The following is a 17,846-nucleotide window of genomic DNA, read 5'->3' on the forward strand; positions in this document are numbered from 1 at the left end:
TTTCTGAAGAAGGGTCCAGACCCGAAACGTCAGCTTTCCTGCTCCTCTGATGCTGCTTGGCCTGCTGTGTTCATCCAGCTCTACACCTTGTTATCTCAGATTCTCCAGCATCTGCAGTTCCTACTATCTCAGGTTAAATACTTCGGCTGTTTAATGTTTGCCTCTGATGTCAGAGTCAGACTGATGGGTTCCAATAGATCTACTGTGTCTGGGGTGATAAAGGCACAGTTCCTGAAATTAGTTTCAATCAAATGTCCACTGGATTCACACAGTCTGGACTGGATAAGGGAAGTTTAGAAGATACAATGGGATGTTGAGAATGGCTGTTGAGGTTTGATCTTTCATTTAGACCAGGCAGTCTGAAAACTCAATAGTCTTGAGGTGTTGGCCCATCTTTAAACAACCAAAGAATAAATTCCACAGATGACTGTGAGATACCGTTGCTGAGGTTCATACTTAATTAGGTACTTACTGGGGACACCAGAGTCTCTGTAGTTCAACTGCCCCACATCTGCCTGAGAAATATATGAGTAGGACTGGAATAGAGGGATACAGTCCCCGGAAGGGTAGGGGGTTTTAGTTGTGACAGGCAGCATGTCTGTGGAGGCTTGGAGGGTTGAAGGTCTTGTTTCAATGCTGTAATTTTCTTTGTTCTTTGTTCTGTTCTTTGTGATTTAATGATTAACAATCCTAACAGCTTCCAGCAATTAAAGTTCATAGTATAACATGCCTGGACTGGGTGTAACAACATGTTTGAGAGTGGTGATGTGGGTGAAGTTTAATTAAAGCATCTGAAAATGGGTTTACCACAGCATATAACGACATCTCACTTCCTCAAATATTAAGTAATAATATTAAATAATGAAAAATAATCTTGCAACATTTTTCATCTTAGATTGGGATTCAGTATTCATTAAATAGTAAAAGAAAATAATTCAGTCTAACTTATAGAGTTCTTGCTCCAAAGGATTCCAGTTTAATATTTTAGACCTGATCAGAGGTCATTGGGAACCTTGCTGTGGGAAGCATGCCCTGTTTTCTGGGAAGGGCTTACTTCTGCAAAAGATCCCAGAAGCTCAAATTCCTCTGAACATTGCTTGCACTTAAAATGTTGTGGTGTTAGTTTGACTTTCAGCACTGTATGTATACAGCCCTGCGTTAGACTGCTTATCAAGTGAAAACATCTTCCCCACACTTATCCTGACATTTTTAAAGACCTCCATCAGAGCACTCTTCAGGCTTCTCTGTTCCTTAGGAAGAAATCCCAATCTGTTTGGCATTTCCTGATGAATAAGTGTCTGCAGGTCAGCCACTTCCAGACTTAGCGATTCTAAGATCTCCCCCAAAGCTTTGACCTTCCACCATCTGTACCTTTCAGCTCAGCCACAACTCTGCTCACTGCTGGTGGTACGTGATAATGTCATTGGGTTAGTAATCCAAAGGGCCAATCAGTTAATCAAATCTGTATGCTAAAGGTAGACCCAGTACTCCTGACCATGAATCACATTGAGTCATGCCAACCTGATTTACTGATGTCCTTCAGGAAATGAAATCAGCCAGCCTTACCTGGTCTGGCCTACACATGACTCCAGACCCACAGCAAGGTGGATGACACTTAATGCGCTCTGAAATAGCTGAGAAACCTGCTTAACTACTGCTAGGAGTGTGCAAAAAATGATGGCCTTGTCAGTGACACCCACCTCCTGTGATAGAAAAAGCAAAAGGAAACTTTCATCAGGACACAACCTTGAGCTCTCCAACTTGCAATTGGCTCACAGCCCAGCAACACCTCTATTAAAAAAAACCCTTATCATTGTTTTCAAAACCCTATGTAACCTCATTGCTCCCTATCTCTAGAATCTCCTCTGGGATCTTCTGGAATCCCAGAACTCTTCCAGTACTGGTCTCTTGAGCATCCCTGATATTAATCAGTCTATCAATGGCAGTTGTGCCTTTGGCTTCCTCAACCCCTGAGCTCCCTCAATAAACCTCTCTGGCTCTTTCAAACCCCTTGAAGCTGCTGAGCAAAATCTTGTTTCTTTTAGTCACTCGCTCTAACACCTTCTTATGTGACCCGGTGTAAATCTTTGACTGACGGATGACTTCAAACATGTTTACTGGTTAAAAGCTGCTCTACAGAAGTAGGTACTTGATGTGTGGGGCAGCAGAGAAAGCTGGAGGGAGGCGGAGAATCTTTTGTGTTGTTTAATAAGCCTAAAGAATATTTTCTTCTCCCGATTCAGGTCTTCCGGTGTCTCCCATCGGATCTTGTGCGGAACAACATTGAGTTAGCAGAGTTCAGCGCTAAGGCGGGCCTGCATGAAGAAGATCCAGAAAGAGCTGTGGAAGAATTGAAGAAGATCCGAGGATTCTTGGTACAATTCCCGTTCTGCTTCTTGTCTGAGGAGAATCTCCTTCCAGCGTTGAGTACGAAAGAGCGGATGGTCCCAATGGAGGTGTGGACATGAGGGAGCGAGAGAGAAGAAGAGAGAATGTGGGAGGTGCTTTGTCCATGAACTGGTTATCTTCCTATTGTGTCCAATACTGGTGAAAGTATCTATTGGAGACCAACATTACAGTGAAGAGTTGAGGAGTTAGATCAGTGGTTTCATCACTCAGGACATTCAACCTCTTGGCTGTAGTGCTAAAAGACAAATAGGATCCATCAACTCAACATTCAACCCAGGGACAATGAAGTACAGCCTCTGAAGATTTTTAATTCTTGTTATTACTCAAAGCAGACACTAAATATGGAGGAATTCAAACTCTTGAAACTCTGTTTCTATCAGAACTTTTTGAAGATTTTTTGAACTTTCTCTTGGTGTAAATTGTGTTTTCCTCATGGCGCACATGTGGGTCGATGCTGCGGGGTGGAACCTCACGTTTTCTCTGATGCTGCCACTTGCCTAGTTCAACTGAACAATGATCAATCTTTGTTTAGAGTTCCAGTAACTCTACCTCAGATTGTTCCACAGTCTTGACCTCCCTGCCAGGTCTCCATTTTCCCAACTGATCCCACATACGGCCTGTTTCTTTTTTTGTCACTTTTAGTGCCTTGAGAATGTCTCCAAAGAGTTGTTGCTCTCAGTTTTATTGTACTATGTAATGTCAGAAATATTTCTGTCAGGGGAGCCATTTCACCTCCTCCTTTCCACATTATCCAAGCCCCGACCTACTGAACTCTACACAGCCAGATCCAAGTTAGGGCAATTTTGTCTCCCAGTAGTCACAGCACAGAAACAGGAGATTTGGCCTTTCTGCTCCCTGCTGGTGTTTATGCACTACACAAACCTCCTCCCACATTTCTTCATCTCTCCCTTTCTCCCTCAATTTATTCAGCTTCCCCTTAAATCAATTTGTACTATTCACCTCCCTCTGATCGTGAACTCCACATTCTCAGCTGCTTCCAAAACAAAATTGCCACCTCTGTCACCAGGGAGAGAGATATCGCACTGCTTTCAGTTCTTGTTTCTTTAGAGCAACAAGGTAATCATTGCCAGTTCCGAAGAATATACGTATTTGAGTTGAAGTATAAACTCCGATCCTCTTTCCACAAAGGTGAATTTCTCCAGCACTTTCTGTTTTTATTTCAAATCTTCAGCATCCACAATGTGTGGATTGTATTTTATTATTATGAAATATAATAGGTAATGTTTAGTTTTAAATGGCAGTTAACTGTTGGTCAACCTGTAACTGCGGTTTCTCCATGCCAATGCCTCTCCCAATCAGAGTCCGCTTGCCAACTAAACAGCACTGTCTTCTCATACAGTAGGAATGTGTTCATCCCTTTTACTTTGGTATACTTCTTATGAATTGTCTTGTTAAATGCAAGATGAAAACTTCAGCAAAATCCATCTTTTGTCAGTAATAGTTTAATTTTATTGAGGGAAATAATTAATTTGGTCAAAAAAGGATTCATCGCTGGATTGCAGTCTGCTTTCACCCAGCAGGTGACAGTACAGAGTCCCGACCTGAAACGTCAACTTTCCTGTTCCTCTGATGCTGCCTGACCTGTTGTGTTCCTCCAGCTGCACACTGTCTTATCTCTGACTCCAGCATCTGCAGTTCTCGCTATGACAGTACAGCTCTCTCTGGTTGTCCTTTCTCTCCATCATTCTTAAAATTCTCCCCATCGCAAGGTGACGTTCCTCATGCTTGTAGTAGAAATAAATGCAAATGTGAAAATGCTCATGTTAGAAGCAGAGTAAAGCACCTGTCTTTAGCCACCTCACCAGTCCCACTCTGGTCAGGTACAATATGGGTTAGCTACAGTGTAAATGGTACAATCCAGGCTGGCCATTACTGAGGGAGTGCTGCACAGTCAAAGGTGCTCGCTTGCAGCTAAAATATTAAATTGTGGACCTTCAGAGATTCTATGGCAATATACAGAGGGCAGAAGATTCATTAAAAACATGAGAATGTGCTGTTTAGCTCACTGCTGTTCACAGTGCCTCATTGTTCCTGGGTCAAGTATAGAGTAGGATACAAAGTAAATCATACACCATTCCAAAGCATTTTTTTTCCATTTTGTGACTCCTTAGTTCCTTCATAGAATCCCTACAGGGTGAAAAGAGGCCATTCAGCCCATCAAATCTGCATTGACCCTCAAAGAGCAACTGAACCAGTCCTGTATTTACCATGACTAATCCATCTAACCTGCACATAACAGGATAATTTGCCACACCCAATCCACCTAACCAGCACAGCTTTGGACTGTGGGAGAAAACCTGCACAGACGCAGGGAGAATGTGCAAACTCCCCACAGACAGTTGCCTGAGGCTGGAATTGAACCCAGGTCCCTGGCACTGAGTGGCAGCTGTGCTAACTACTGAGCCACCGTGCCACCACACCTCTGTTCTGTACTGAATTAGGAAAAAAGGATTGTGTTGTGTTTTAGCAAATTTATGCCACCCTGAACTTATAACTGACCAGAGACAGACTTTCATCACTGCCTGGATCAAGTTTGAACCCAGTACCAAGTAGTCTAAAGGCACATCCTTTTTACAGTACTCTTAATCCAGTAAAACATTCCAAGGAGCTTCCCAGGATGGATTATCAAGCAAAATTAACACTCAACCACAAGAGACACGAGAACAGGGGACCAGAAACATGATCAATGATAAGAGATAACAAGGTGTAGAGCTGGATGAACACAGCAGCCAAGCAGCATCAGAGGAGCAAGAAGGCTGACGTTTCAGGCCTAGACCCTTTAATGAGACCCTTCTTCAGAAACATGATCAATGCGATGGTTTTATGGACCGTCTGAAAGGAGGGCAGGCAGAGGGTAATAGTGAGGGAATTCTAAACCAGAGCAATCAGGGAGCTTAAGGCACGGGCACCCGTGAAGGAGCAGTTCAGAATGAGCAGCCTCAAGAGGCCAGAATTGGAGGGATGCAGAGATCTCAAAGGGCTGGGGGGGAGACAAGTGAGATAGAGAACAACCAGGCAATGAAGTGACTTGAAGATAAGGAAGGACATTTTAAAATTGAGGTGTTACCAGTTTGGACCCTAATGGGTCAATAAGCACAGGGGTTTGCTGATGGTATTGACAGGACTTAGTGCGAGTTATGGGTTTCTGCTGCATTTATGTACAGTTAAAGATGGGAGAATGGTTAGGGAGCTTGGGATATTCCAGTCGTTAAGTGACAAAGTGACAAGGATGAGAGTTTCAGTCAAGGCAAGTATGGTAATGGGCAGTTCTGCTAATGAAGGGGAAGCAGAAGCAAAGTCTCTTTGGAAGGATTGGATGAAGTACTGTCAACCAGTGCTGTGGTTTTACCAACAACAACTTTGTTAGCACTTTTAATGTAGTAAAATGCCCCAACAGCTGCACTATTGAAGAAAATTTGACACTGAGCCACATGAGGAAATAGTGATCAAGCTCAGCCCATGAGATGGGTGTTATGGAAAATTCTAAAGAAAGATGCAAAAGTGGAGAGGCTTAGGAAGGAAATCACTAATCCTGAGGGTCTTGGCGATTGAAGGCGCATTAACCAGTAAGTGGGGACATACAAGAGGCTAGAATCGATGTTGCTCAGTCCCTCCACTACCCTCTGCACACTACAAAGTAATTTGCTGAGTGCAGCTGATCTCACTCTAACTGAGCAGCTTGTTAATTCGTCCTGTACACAAAGTGTCTCTGTTACTGCCAGTGGCTTTTTGAACTGAGCTGGGATATAAACAGCAGCAAAACAAAAATGAAACCCTCAGACTATAAAGATTCCAAGATTCCTCCTGATTTTGCTGGTCAGCCCTTGTACTCCAGAACTAGAGGTTATGTTTAAAATCAGGGGACCTCCTATTTCAGACAGAGGTATGGAGAGTATTCTGCGTCGTTGGAATGCTCTGTGAAGGTGGGGGAAGCAGAATCATTGGATATTTTGAAAGCAGAGATGTTTACATTCTTGATAAGCAAGATGGATGAAAGGTTATCAGAGGTATATGGGAATGTGAATTTGGGGTCACAATCAGATCAGCCATTATCTTATTAAATGAGGAGCTGAATGGTTCCTTATTCATACGTATGCTCAAATGTACTTCAAAATCATTGATATTTTATCAAGTGCTTTTCCATTTTCACAATGTAAACCAAACCATTAGCTGCTTTATCTAATTTATATTTTCCTGTAATGAGGTGATCAAAGTGAGGTATTATTTAAGACATTGGATGATATCAGTGGCTATCCTTTGCCAGTTCCTGGTACCCATGTGTGGATATGGCTGGTGTAACTGTAAAGCTGCGACTGTGGAAATGGATAGTTGGAACTCTGATTAAGAGCCGGTGTTGTTTCCTAGTCAATAAAGGACTCTAACAGCCAGATATTTGGATCAGATGTGCAGCCTGCTTAAGTAGGTATCCTATAGAGGCTATAACCTTTGACCATGTAAATATCACACTGAGACTCTGTACCATGGTGAAAACTGTTTCCTGCAACCCAATCATCAGAAATATAAAGTCCAGAAACAAGAGTCATGTAACCATCACTAATCCATTGAAACAAACTGGTTATTCATAACTTTTTTCATAAAATAAATGATCTATCATTACTGTCTGCTGATTCACTTTCTTCTTACTATTGGAACAAGATGAGATTATTCAGCTCCTCAAGCCTGTTCTGCCATTCTGTTACATCATGGCCGTTATGTACCTCAATTCCTTTCTCCACTTTTTTAGCTCGATTCCTCTCTCCCCAAAGCCTGTCCACCATTTAAAAGGCACATGTCAGGATTGTAACAGAAAACTCTCTACTTGTCTGGATTAGTTCAACTCAAACTTCTTTCAAGAAGCTTCTCACTATCCAGGACAAAGCAGCCCAATTAAAAGGCACCCCATCCACCACCTTTAATGTTCACTCTGTTCACCACTGACACAGAGCAGCAGAGCTATGTCCCACGTACAAGGTGCAATGCAGCAACTCACTGAGGCTCTTCCATCTGAAGCTTCTAAACCATGACCCCTCTACCATCTAGAAGCACAAAGACAGCAGATACATGGGAACATCACCACTCGCAAGTTCCCCTCCAAGCCACTCATCACCCTGACCTGGAAATGTATCATTGTTTCTTCAGTGACACTGGGTCAAATCCTGGAACTCCCACCCTAAAAGGCACTGTGGGTGTCACTACACCCTAAGGACTGCAACAGTTCAAGAATGTCCAGGGCAATTAGGGATGGGCAATAAATATTAGATAAGCCAGTGACACCCAGATCCTGCAAAGAATAAAAATTATAACAAAAATATGTCAATCTCATTCTTAGATAATTCATTTGTGAGCTCATTGTTTATTGTCCAATGCTCTAAGAAGAGTTGAAAAAAGCCACTCCAGATCTCAGGAATTTCTAAGATAAGGAAGTTCAATTCTTTTCCTTGGAAACAGTGGAGGATTAAATTGGAAACTTCCAACTTGGATGTTGTACAAGAAGGACAGCAGGGACTGGCCAGATAATTACAAACCAGTTTAGTTTGATTTCAGGGAAATTATTGGAAAAAGAAGTCTCTGGGATAGCATTAATCAAAACTTGGAAAGGCAGAGATTGATCAGGGACAATTAGCACAGATTTATTGGAGGGAGATCATGTCCAATTTATTTGAGTTTTTGAAAGGGTGACTAAATATACTGATGAGGGTAAGGCAGTTGATGTGGTTTACATAGACTTCAGTAAGGCCTCTGACAAGATCCCACATGGAAGGCTGGCCCAAAAGGTAAGAGTACAGCGATAACAAGGTGTGGAGCTGGATGAACACAGCAGGCCAGGCAACAACAGAGGAGCAGGAAAGCTGACGTTTCGGGTCTGGACCATCAGAAATGGGGGAGGGGAGAGGGGCTCTGAAATAAATAGAGAGAGGGGGAGGCGATGATGGGAGGTGGATAGTGGAGCAGAAAGGTGGAGAGAAGACGGACAGGTCAAGGAGGCAGGGATGAAGCCAGTACAGGTGAGTGTAGGTAGGGAGTTGGGATGGGGATTGGTCAGTGAGGAGGGAGGGGCGGGCAGGTGGGAGGGAAGACAGACAGGCCAAGGAGGTAGGGATGAGGCTAGTAGGTAGGAAGTGGGGTGGGGGTTGCTCAGTGAGGTGGGAGGAGCGGATAGGTGGGAGAAAAGATGGACAGGTCAAGGAGGCGGGGACAAGAGGGGCTAGTCTTGGGATGAGGTCGGGGGTGGGGAGATTTTGAAGCTTGTGAAGTCCACATTGATACCATTGGGCTGTAGGGTTCCCAAGCGAAATATGAGGTGCTGTTCCTGCAGCCTTCGGGTGGCATCGTTGTGACACTGGAGGAGGCCCAGGATGGACATGTCTTCCAAGGAGTGAGAGGGGGAGTTGGAGTAGTTCACGACTGGGAGGTGCAGTCGTTTGTCACGAACCGAGCATGGGTGGGTTTTGTTCATTATATCTAAACATTTTGGTTTATTACCTACAGCAGGCCTGACATGGGAAGGGTACAAACACAGTGAAGAATCATCCAGTCAGATGGCATCAGCTCTCGGGGAAGGCAGAGAATTGAGAGATGAACATGTCAGGTGACCAATGGTAGTTGTGTAGGCTGGGGTCGAAGGTAAGAGGTCTTGTCATTTCACCCACAGGTATGCGTCCAGAGCTAATATTTTGAGGAGTAAGAATTGAAAATGCGCTGAATGTAAGGGAAAATGGTAACTATAATTGTAGAAATTTGATCATCATCTGAACCCCAATCAGAATGAGAGCTTACAAGTAACAGCGTGAAAGAGAATATCACATGTTTAATTTTACAGGAATTGACATATCTGCCATTGGGTCCTCAATTGGAGGTGGACATTACCTGGGACTCTGTGTCTCTCCTCTGAAACAGAATGTCATTGTTTAAGTCCTGATTCGTGCCACTCAAGTTTATAATTCAGATTGACACTTGTAGTGGCAGCACAGGCATGGCATTACTGAAGGAGAGCTGCCATATCAGAAGTACTGTTTTTTTTGGATATATGTTAAACCTAGACCCTGACCCTGGATGCAAATGGTTTTGCAGAACTGCATGGAAGAGGAGAGGGGACATACCTCCCTGACATACTGGCCCTGCAATAATCGTTCAATAGATATCAGAAAAACAGACAATCTAATCATTATCACAGAGTCCCAATGTCACAGAGGAGACCATTCAGTCCAGTCCTGTTTGTGAGGTCCTGCTATGCACAAATTGGCTGCCATGTATCAGCAGTGACTACATTTCAAAAAGCATTTTATTGGCTGTGAAATGGTTTCGAGTATGCAACAATCATGAAAGGTTCTACAGGCATAGATTGTACTTTGAGATCTGTAAAGGAGGATGTATTATCAACTTCCAACCTCTGCTGTCCTGCAGTTCTCACACTCCTCTCAAACCTTTATCCACTTTCCCTTTCAGACTATGTTCCAGTTCTTAGAGGTAAAATTTCACATTGATCGCTGTGTAAAAACCTCCTCCCGAATTTCAAAATGTTTTCAACGTCTTCAAATTCGTCATGAGTTCAGCTAATCCACAGATTTAGTTGAACACCTTGTGGTGCGGCATCACCTGAAACAAATTCATTAAAAAATGTCAATTATTAACAAAACTTTCACATGTTCAAGGATAATCATTTGTAAGGGGGACTAACAAGTATTTCAATGACATTTATTGGCAGAAGTTCTGCTTCTGTGGCCAGACCAACAAATGCAAGTCAGCTGAAGTGGAATTTTCATTCTGTCTAATATTTAAGGGGTTAGCTGTTATTAGAAAGTATGGATCAGAAGAAGCTCACACAGTTGTGTTTCAGCCTCTCATTCTGAACATTGGATTTAAGTCCCATTCCTGAGACGTAAGGGGAGATTCCAGACTGGCTCTTCCTGTGCTGTACTGAGGGGATGTTGCAGTGTTGATGGTGCTAAATACCTGAGAGTTTAAACTGAGGCTTTGGCTACCTTCTTGTATGGATGTGAAAGATTCCATTGACATTATTTATTTTATAAATATCCTGGTTTAATGCTTTTCCTACAGCAACAATAACAGCCTTGCTCCCTACCTCTTCTCCTCCTCTTCTAGCTACTATTTTACTTGGAGGTCACCACAAGGCTGGTCGATCTCTTTTCCCCAACTTCTCCTTTCAGTCACTCAGTTGTCCCTTAATCAGCTCTTAGCTCACCTTTTTGTCCACCTTCCTAGCTGTCCCATTTCCATTATCCGTCTCACCAAATTATCATCCCTATTTCCACAACATTCTCCTCATCTCCCTCCATGCACAGTCTGAACTGCAATAGTTTTATCCAATTGCTTAACATGATCACTCTAGTTGTTTGTTGGCAGCAATTAGGTGAAAGCAAAACATAAGTGGAGCTTTACAATATATCTAACCCTGAGCTGTCTTTTTTTTGGGAGTGTTTGATAAGGACAGTATAGAGAGAGCTTTACACTGTACCTAGCCTTATGTCTACATCTTCTAGGAGTTTTTGATGGAGAAAGAGCAGAGGGAGGTTTACTGTGTATATAACCCTGTGCTGTATTTGTTCTGAGAATGTTTGATTAAGAAAGTGCAGAGGGCAATTCACCCTGTATCTAACCCTGTGCTGTACCTGTCCTGAAAATTTTTGGTGGAGAAAGGATAAAGGAAGCTTTACTCTGTATCTAACCCTGTGCGTTACCTGTCCTGGGAATTTTTGATGGAGAAAGGATAAAGGAAGCTTTACTCTGTATCTAACCCTTTGTGTTACCTGTCTTGGGAATGTTTGATGGAGAAAGGATAAAGGAAGCTTTAATCTGTATCTAACCCAGTGTGTTACCTGTCCCAGGAATGTTTGATGGAGACAGTGTAGGGACAGCTTCACTCTGCATCTAAGGCATTGCTGTACCTGGAACAACAATAGAAGTTGCTGGAAAAGCTCAGCAGGTCTGGCAGCATCTGTGAAGAAAAGTTTAGAGTTAACGTTTTCGGGTCTGGTGACCCTTCCTCAGAACAGTGCTGTACCCGACCTGGAAGAGTTTGATGGGGACAGTGTGAAGGGAACTTTACTCTGTAACTAACCCTGTGCTGTCATGCTGATGATCATGCTGAGTGTCTGAGGTTCATCAATTTCAGTTTTCAGCTCTAGCAGTTCTTACTTCAATGGGGACAATAAATAAATAAATATTCTGAGAAATTAGTTTTGTGCCTGAATAAATTTGGGAACTCCCCAGCACAATGACATACTGCTATCCTTCACTCTCTCGTGAACATAACCAAGGCTAAGAGCTTAAAAATGAGAGCTTATCTTGTCATCTGAGGTTCTGCTTGTGACACTGCCCTGAGGTGGGATTCCTGCTGACCTGAGATAACACCATTTGAAACATTCAAAGTGAGCTTTCAGTTCAATATAAGGTAATGGTTCTGAAAGGGTTAATGTTAGACATTGTATTAAGTTCCCCTAATCTGCCAATGTTTTAAGGTGTCAAGTTTTTGAAATTGAGATTATTATTAGATCTTGTTGGGTGAAGACTTATTTCCATATGTTTCCCAATTGTCTTAGTAGCAATGTCTACGTTTTATTTTTTTAAATTATTAATCAACCTGTTCAGAGATGTTATTACACAACTCTGGAACAGGTGGGACTTGAACCTGGGCCTCCTGGTCCAGGGGGTAGGGACAATACCACTGCACCAGAAGTGAGCCCTGTCCAACTTTAATGCATTGGTACCAGATTGCAATCATACAATAAACTAAGCCACGTTTAAGATGAGAGCCTCTTCTCATGAACTTATTCAAGGTTTCCCTCTACCATTTATTACAACTCTGACAGGGGAATGCACTAGAAATCAACCCCCAGTACCCCGCAAGCTGGCAGAAAAGTGTAACTGTCTTATTCAGTCACAAAATTTGTCAACTTGTTTATCTTTCATACTGTTAGCTAGGACAAGAGAGGGAGTACAGCCTGGGAAGATAGATTGATAGGGTGAGAAGAAGAGGGGTAGCTGAAAGCTTGTTGGGACCATAAATGTAGCACGGACAAATTGGGCTGAATGGCCAGTTTTTGTGTTCTGAATGCAATGTGGAGAACAGAACTGGACATAATAACCATCAATGTGCAGTAACTGTGTGGAAGAACATCAGCAGATACCTGGATTTAGGTTTACATTTTGAACCCTATGCTTGACATCATGAGGAGCCGTCAGTTGACCCTTTCCTTCAGAGTTTGATTGGTTTTCGCCCCCACTGGTCTGTTTTCCCTGGTCAGTTGGGGATGAAGAAAATTGAGCGCCATCATGTGGTGGAGTCATAGATTTGGTACGAAGTTCTGTTAAATCTGATTGGTGAATAGACCTTTGGATTAATCCGGCCTTTATTTTTCTCCTTCCTTTCTTGGCCTTCTTGCCAGAAGCTGAAGCTGATTGGCTCACAGAGACATTGGATGTTCCTTTGAGTTTTTCTGGTTCGTCTTGGTCATTTCTACAGAGTAAAAGTAAAGAAACAAAATTCTGTGATGCAAGAAATTAGGAATGAAAAGTGAGAAAGCTGGAATTCCTCAGCAGATCTGGCAGCAACAGTAGCCTCTGATCTATTCTTCCAGCTTCTCTGTTGCTGTCCTTTCTGTTCAGATGATATAAGTATCAATTACAAATTCCTTTTATCCTCAAAACAGGATTTCCTCATACCCTAGTTAACTGTATCCTTGTGTATTTGTAAGGCTGAGATAGATGTATTCTTGATCAGTAGGGAACCAAGGGTTTTGGGGAAAATGCAAGGAAGTTGTTGAGGGAAATGCTGGATCAGCCATGATCCTGTTGAATGGTACAGCAGGCTCGAGGGGCTGAATGGCCTACTCCTGATCCATTCTAATTCACACACCTCCTCCTCACTCCTTCCTTTCCCGCTCAAAGACATCATACAGTTCCTCTTGTCTTCACCTTGTACCCCTTGTCCCTACCAGCCTGTGTATTCAAACATCTTGCTCCACCATTTCCATCACTTCCTTCATAGTGCCACCTGTAATCATATCTTCCCCTCAATTCCCTGTGCTGCCAACATTCCCGAGGGACCACTCTTTCTGTGGTACCTCAGTTCATTCCTCTATCACCCTCAATGGATATTCCTATTCATGCAGCAACTTGCATGCAAGGTCTGGAGATGCAGCACCTTGAGCTCCTTTATTGTCACTATCCAGAACCCCAAGCACTCGTTGCAAGAGAGTCAGAGATTCGCTTATACATTCTTAAATTCAGTTTACTGTTCTCTCTTCAGTATATCCATGCAGGGTGCTTTGTAATTGCTGTTGGGAGAATTTGAATTAACTTGAAATGGGGACCAGAGGTAACATTAGAAGGGAAAATAAAGAACACAAAATAAGAAGAGACTGACAGCACATGAATAAGAAATGGTGAGGTATAATGTAGAGTCAGAGTAATAGGAAATGTGATCAAGTGTAAATCAGGGTTACTGTGCATGTATATGTGTGTGTGGTGTAGTATATCAGAAAGTAGATAGCAACGTGGCTCAAGGACCCGCACCTCATCTCTCACACCCCGTCCATGCAATAAAAACCAAAAAAGAATCCCCCTCGTCCTCACGTACCACCCCACCAAACTCCGGATCCAACGCATCATCCTCTGACACTTCCGCCATCTGCAACCCGACCCCACCACCAAAGACATCTTTCCCTCCCCACTCTTATCTGCTTTCCGGAGGGACCACTCTCTCCGTGACTCCCTTGTTCGCTCCACACTCCCCTCCAGCTCCACCACACCCGGCACTTTTCCCTGCAACCGCAGGAAGTGCTACACCTGCCCCCATACCTCCTCCCTCACCCCCATCCCAGGCCCCAAGAAGACTTTCCACATCAAGCAGATGTTCACCTGCACATCTGCCAATGTGGTATACTGCATCCGCTGTACCCGGTGTGGCTTCCTCTACATCGGGGAAACCAAGCGGAGACTCGGGGACCGCTTTGCAGAACACCTACGCTCGGTTCGCAACAAACAACTGCACCTCCCAGTCGCGAACCATTTCAACTCCCCCTCCCATTCCTCAGACGACATGTCCATCCTGGGCCTCCTGCAGTGCCACAACAATGCCACCCAAAGGTTGCAGGAACAGCACCTCATATTCCGCTTGGGAACCCTGCAGCCCAATGGTCAATGTGGATTTCACAAGTTTCAAAATCTCCCCTCCCCCTACCGCAACCCAAAACCAGTCCAGCTCGTCCCTGCCTCCCTAACCTGTTCTTCCTCCCACCTATCCCCTCCTCCCACCTCAAGCCGCACCTCCATCTCCTACCGACCAACCTCATCCCGCCCCCTTGACCTGTCTGTCCACCCTGGACTGACCTATCCCTTCCTAACTCCCCACCTACACTCACCTTTACTGGACCCATCCCCGCCTCTTCGACCTGTTTGTTTCCTCTGCACCTATCCTCTCCTCTCTCCATCTTCTATCCACCTCTCACTCTCTCCCTATTTATTTCAGAACCCCCTTCCCCTCCCCCTTTTCTGATGAAGGGTCTCGGCCCGAAACGTCAGCCTCTCTGCTCCTATGATGCTGCTTGGCCTGCTGTGTTCATCCAGCCCTGCACCTTGTTGTCTCGGATTCTCCAGCATCTGCAGTTCCTACTATCTCTGGCTCAAGGAAGGGCAGGAATATATTCCTGGACACAAGGTGTTCAAGAAAGATAGGGAAGGAAAGAAAGGAGGACATTATTAAGAATGGAGAATATTACAGTGCTCAAGAGAAAATGTCCTGAAGGTGTCAAGGACAGAGTCTATTTGATTAAAGATAAGAAACAATCAAGCAAGCCACTGGGTGTAATCTACAAGCCACAACTCAAGGGAAAGGTACAAAGAAACATATTTGCAAGGAAATTACAAAGAGGTGCAAGAATTGAAGCTATAGGGGACTTTAATTTTATTTAATTTTCATTTATTCATGGGATGTGGGTATCACTGGCTGAGCCAGCATTTATTGTTCATCACTAGTTTCCCTTGAGAAGGTGGTGGTGAGCTGCCTTCCTGAACTGTTGCAATTTATTTGGTGTCGATCGACCCAAAATGCTGCTAAGGAGGGAGTTCCAGGCTTTTGACCCAGCGATACTGAAGGAATGGCAATATATTTCCAAATCAGGATGCTGAATGGCTTGGAGGAGAGTTACAGTTGGTGATGTTCCCATGTATCTGCTGCTGTCGTTCTTCCAGGTAGTAATGGTCATGAGTTAGGAAGGTGCTGTCTAAGGAGCTTTGGTGTCTTTCTGCAATTTATTTTGTAGATGGCACAAACTGCTGTTACTGAGCATTGGTGGTGGTGGGAGTGGATGTTTGTGGATGTGGTGTCAGTCAAATGGGCTGCTTTGTCATTGATGGTGTCAAGTTTCTTCAGTGTTGTTGGAGCTGTACTCATCCAGGCAAGTGAGGACTGATGAAGGGTCTAGGCCCGAAACGTCCGCCTTCCTTCTCCTATGATGCTGCTTGGCCTGCTGTCTTCATCCAGCTCTACACCTTGTTACCTCAGTATTGTCACACTCCTAACTTGTGCCTTTTAGACTTTGGAGAACCAGGTGGTGAATCACTCACTGCAGGATTCCTAGCCTCTGACCTGCTCTTGTAATCATGTTACTTATATGGCAAGTGCAATTCAGTTTGTAGTCAATGGTCGCCCTCAGAACATTGACAGTGGGGGTTTCAGCAATAATAATTATCCAAAGATAGACTAGGAGAGTAGGAGTGTAAAGGGTAGAGTGGGGGGAAAAGAGTTTCTGAAGATCCCAAAAAAGCAATATACTAACTGTCTAGGTGATCTTTCTCTGTGAAGCTAGTTAAAGACTCAATATTGGTGCCACGGCACTAGGGAGAAATACCCTGTTCATGTTCCAGTTTTCACCCTGTGATATGTTAGGTCTACACAAAAGGCAGATGGAACTTTGGCTTAATATCTCCTGTGAAGGAAAGCAGCTCTGGACCTGCATGCACTCCCTTAGCACTGACATTGGGAATTCAGCCTGCATTATGTACTCCACTCTCTGGATTGGGATCAAACCCACAGCCTTGTGACTCTGTATATTTTAATGAAGTTGCTTGAAGCTTACATTCAGCTCCTCAGCAATTGTCTATGGAACTGTGTTCAATTCTTAAACAATGAGGACCCAGAATAGAATAGTGGCATCCAAGATTCAGAGGAGGATCAGTAGTTTTTTTAAAAAATTATGGATTATGGTGACCCTGTCATGCTGATATTTGTTATCTGTCTCTAATTGCCCTTAGATTGAGTGTCTTGCTAGCCCATTTGAAAGGTAATTTAAGAATCAAACACATCATTGTGGGTCTAGAGTCACCTGTAGGCCAGACCAGGTAAGGACGTCCATTTCCTTCCCTAAAGAATTCAGGGAGCCACGTGGATCTTTATAGTAGTTGACAGGGTCGCCATTCTTTTTCCAAATTTCAAATATGCCAATCTGCCCTAACGGGATTTGAACCCACGTACATTAGTCTGAGGCTCTGGATTACTAGCCCTGTAACTTCTCATTGACCATCAAAATGTTTCAATAAAAACGTGCAGCACTTATATCCCATTGGCCAAACAACCAGATGTTAGTGCAACAATCTGCAGAGTACCAATTGGTTGGGCGAACAGAGTGAGGTCAAGTGTTTAGTGGAGCGGTGACCTGTCTGAAGGGATAGTGAAAGACTCACTGTGAGCAGTGGTGTGACTGAAGATGGCTAACCTTGGAAAGTGATGGCAAAGACCACATGGATAGAAAGACACTTCATGGTTTCTCATATTGTACCCAGCAAGAGTGAGGTCACATATAACTCGGCACATCATGTGTCACAGGTCATATGTCCAGGCCACGTTGAGTCACTGAATGAGACTGCATTCTGCCCGGTGGATATGTCGTGACATTTGATTGAACCAGCCTGTGACATGTCTGGTAAGTGGAGAAGGTTGGAGGTTGATTAGTGAAAGCTAACAAGACTGCACCCCTCCAAAGATAAGCTGATAGTGGATCAAATTGTGGCTCTCTCTTTCTCACTGAAACACAACTCTACTTTGACAATTTAGTAGACTCACAGCATTTGTTCATGACGTGGAGATCGTGCAGATTTCTGGAACAAAACAGGGTCATCCTGTGGGAACACAGAGAAGAGTTAAAGCAGTCAGATTTCATGAACATCAGAAGGGGAAATTTTAGAACCAGGTCAGGAAATTAGCCATCAAGTCCAGAACCTGTGAAAATTGAAAATCTCGCTGGTTGCTGAGCAATAAGAACCTTTCATGACTGCGAGTTCACAATGAGATGTCTGATGGTTCCTGTCAACATAGAGAGTCAGATACACATGAAGGTGGAATTGATTTCAAAAACAGATATTTGGGAATATGAGGACAATTTTAAAACTACTGGTGT

At 43.6% G+C, this 17,846-nt stretch overlaps 1 protein-coding gene across 1 annotated transcript in view; it reads left to right on the top strand.

The window, feature by feature from the left end:
• Nucleotides 1–7,052, top strand: part of LOC109936146 (phospholipase D1) — an 83,185-nt gene extending 76,133 nt beyond the window's left edge. The window contains exon 18 of the mRNA XM_048604541.1: nucleotides 2,244–7,052. Within this exon, the coding sequence (XP_048460498.1) occupies nucleotides 2,244–2,468 (225 nt within the window). The 3' untranslated portion in view covers nucleotides 2,469–7,052. The remainder of the gene's footprint in view (nucleotides 1–2,243) is intronic.
• The last annotated feature ends 10,794 nt before the right edge of the window (nucleotides 7,053–17,846 follow it).

Source organism: Rhincodon typus, chromosome 13 (assembly GCF_021869965.1).
Source record: "Rhincodon typus isolate 14 chromosome 13, sRhiTyp1.1, whole genome shotgun sequence".
Taxonomy (NCBI): Eukaryota; Metazoa; Chordata; class Chondrichthyes; order Orectolobiformes; family Rhincodontidae; genus Rhincodon; species Rhincodon typus.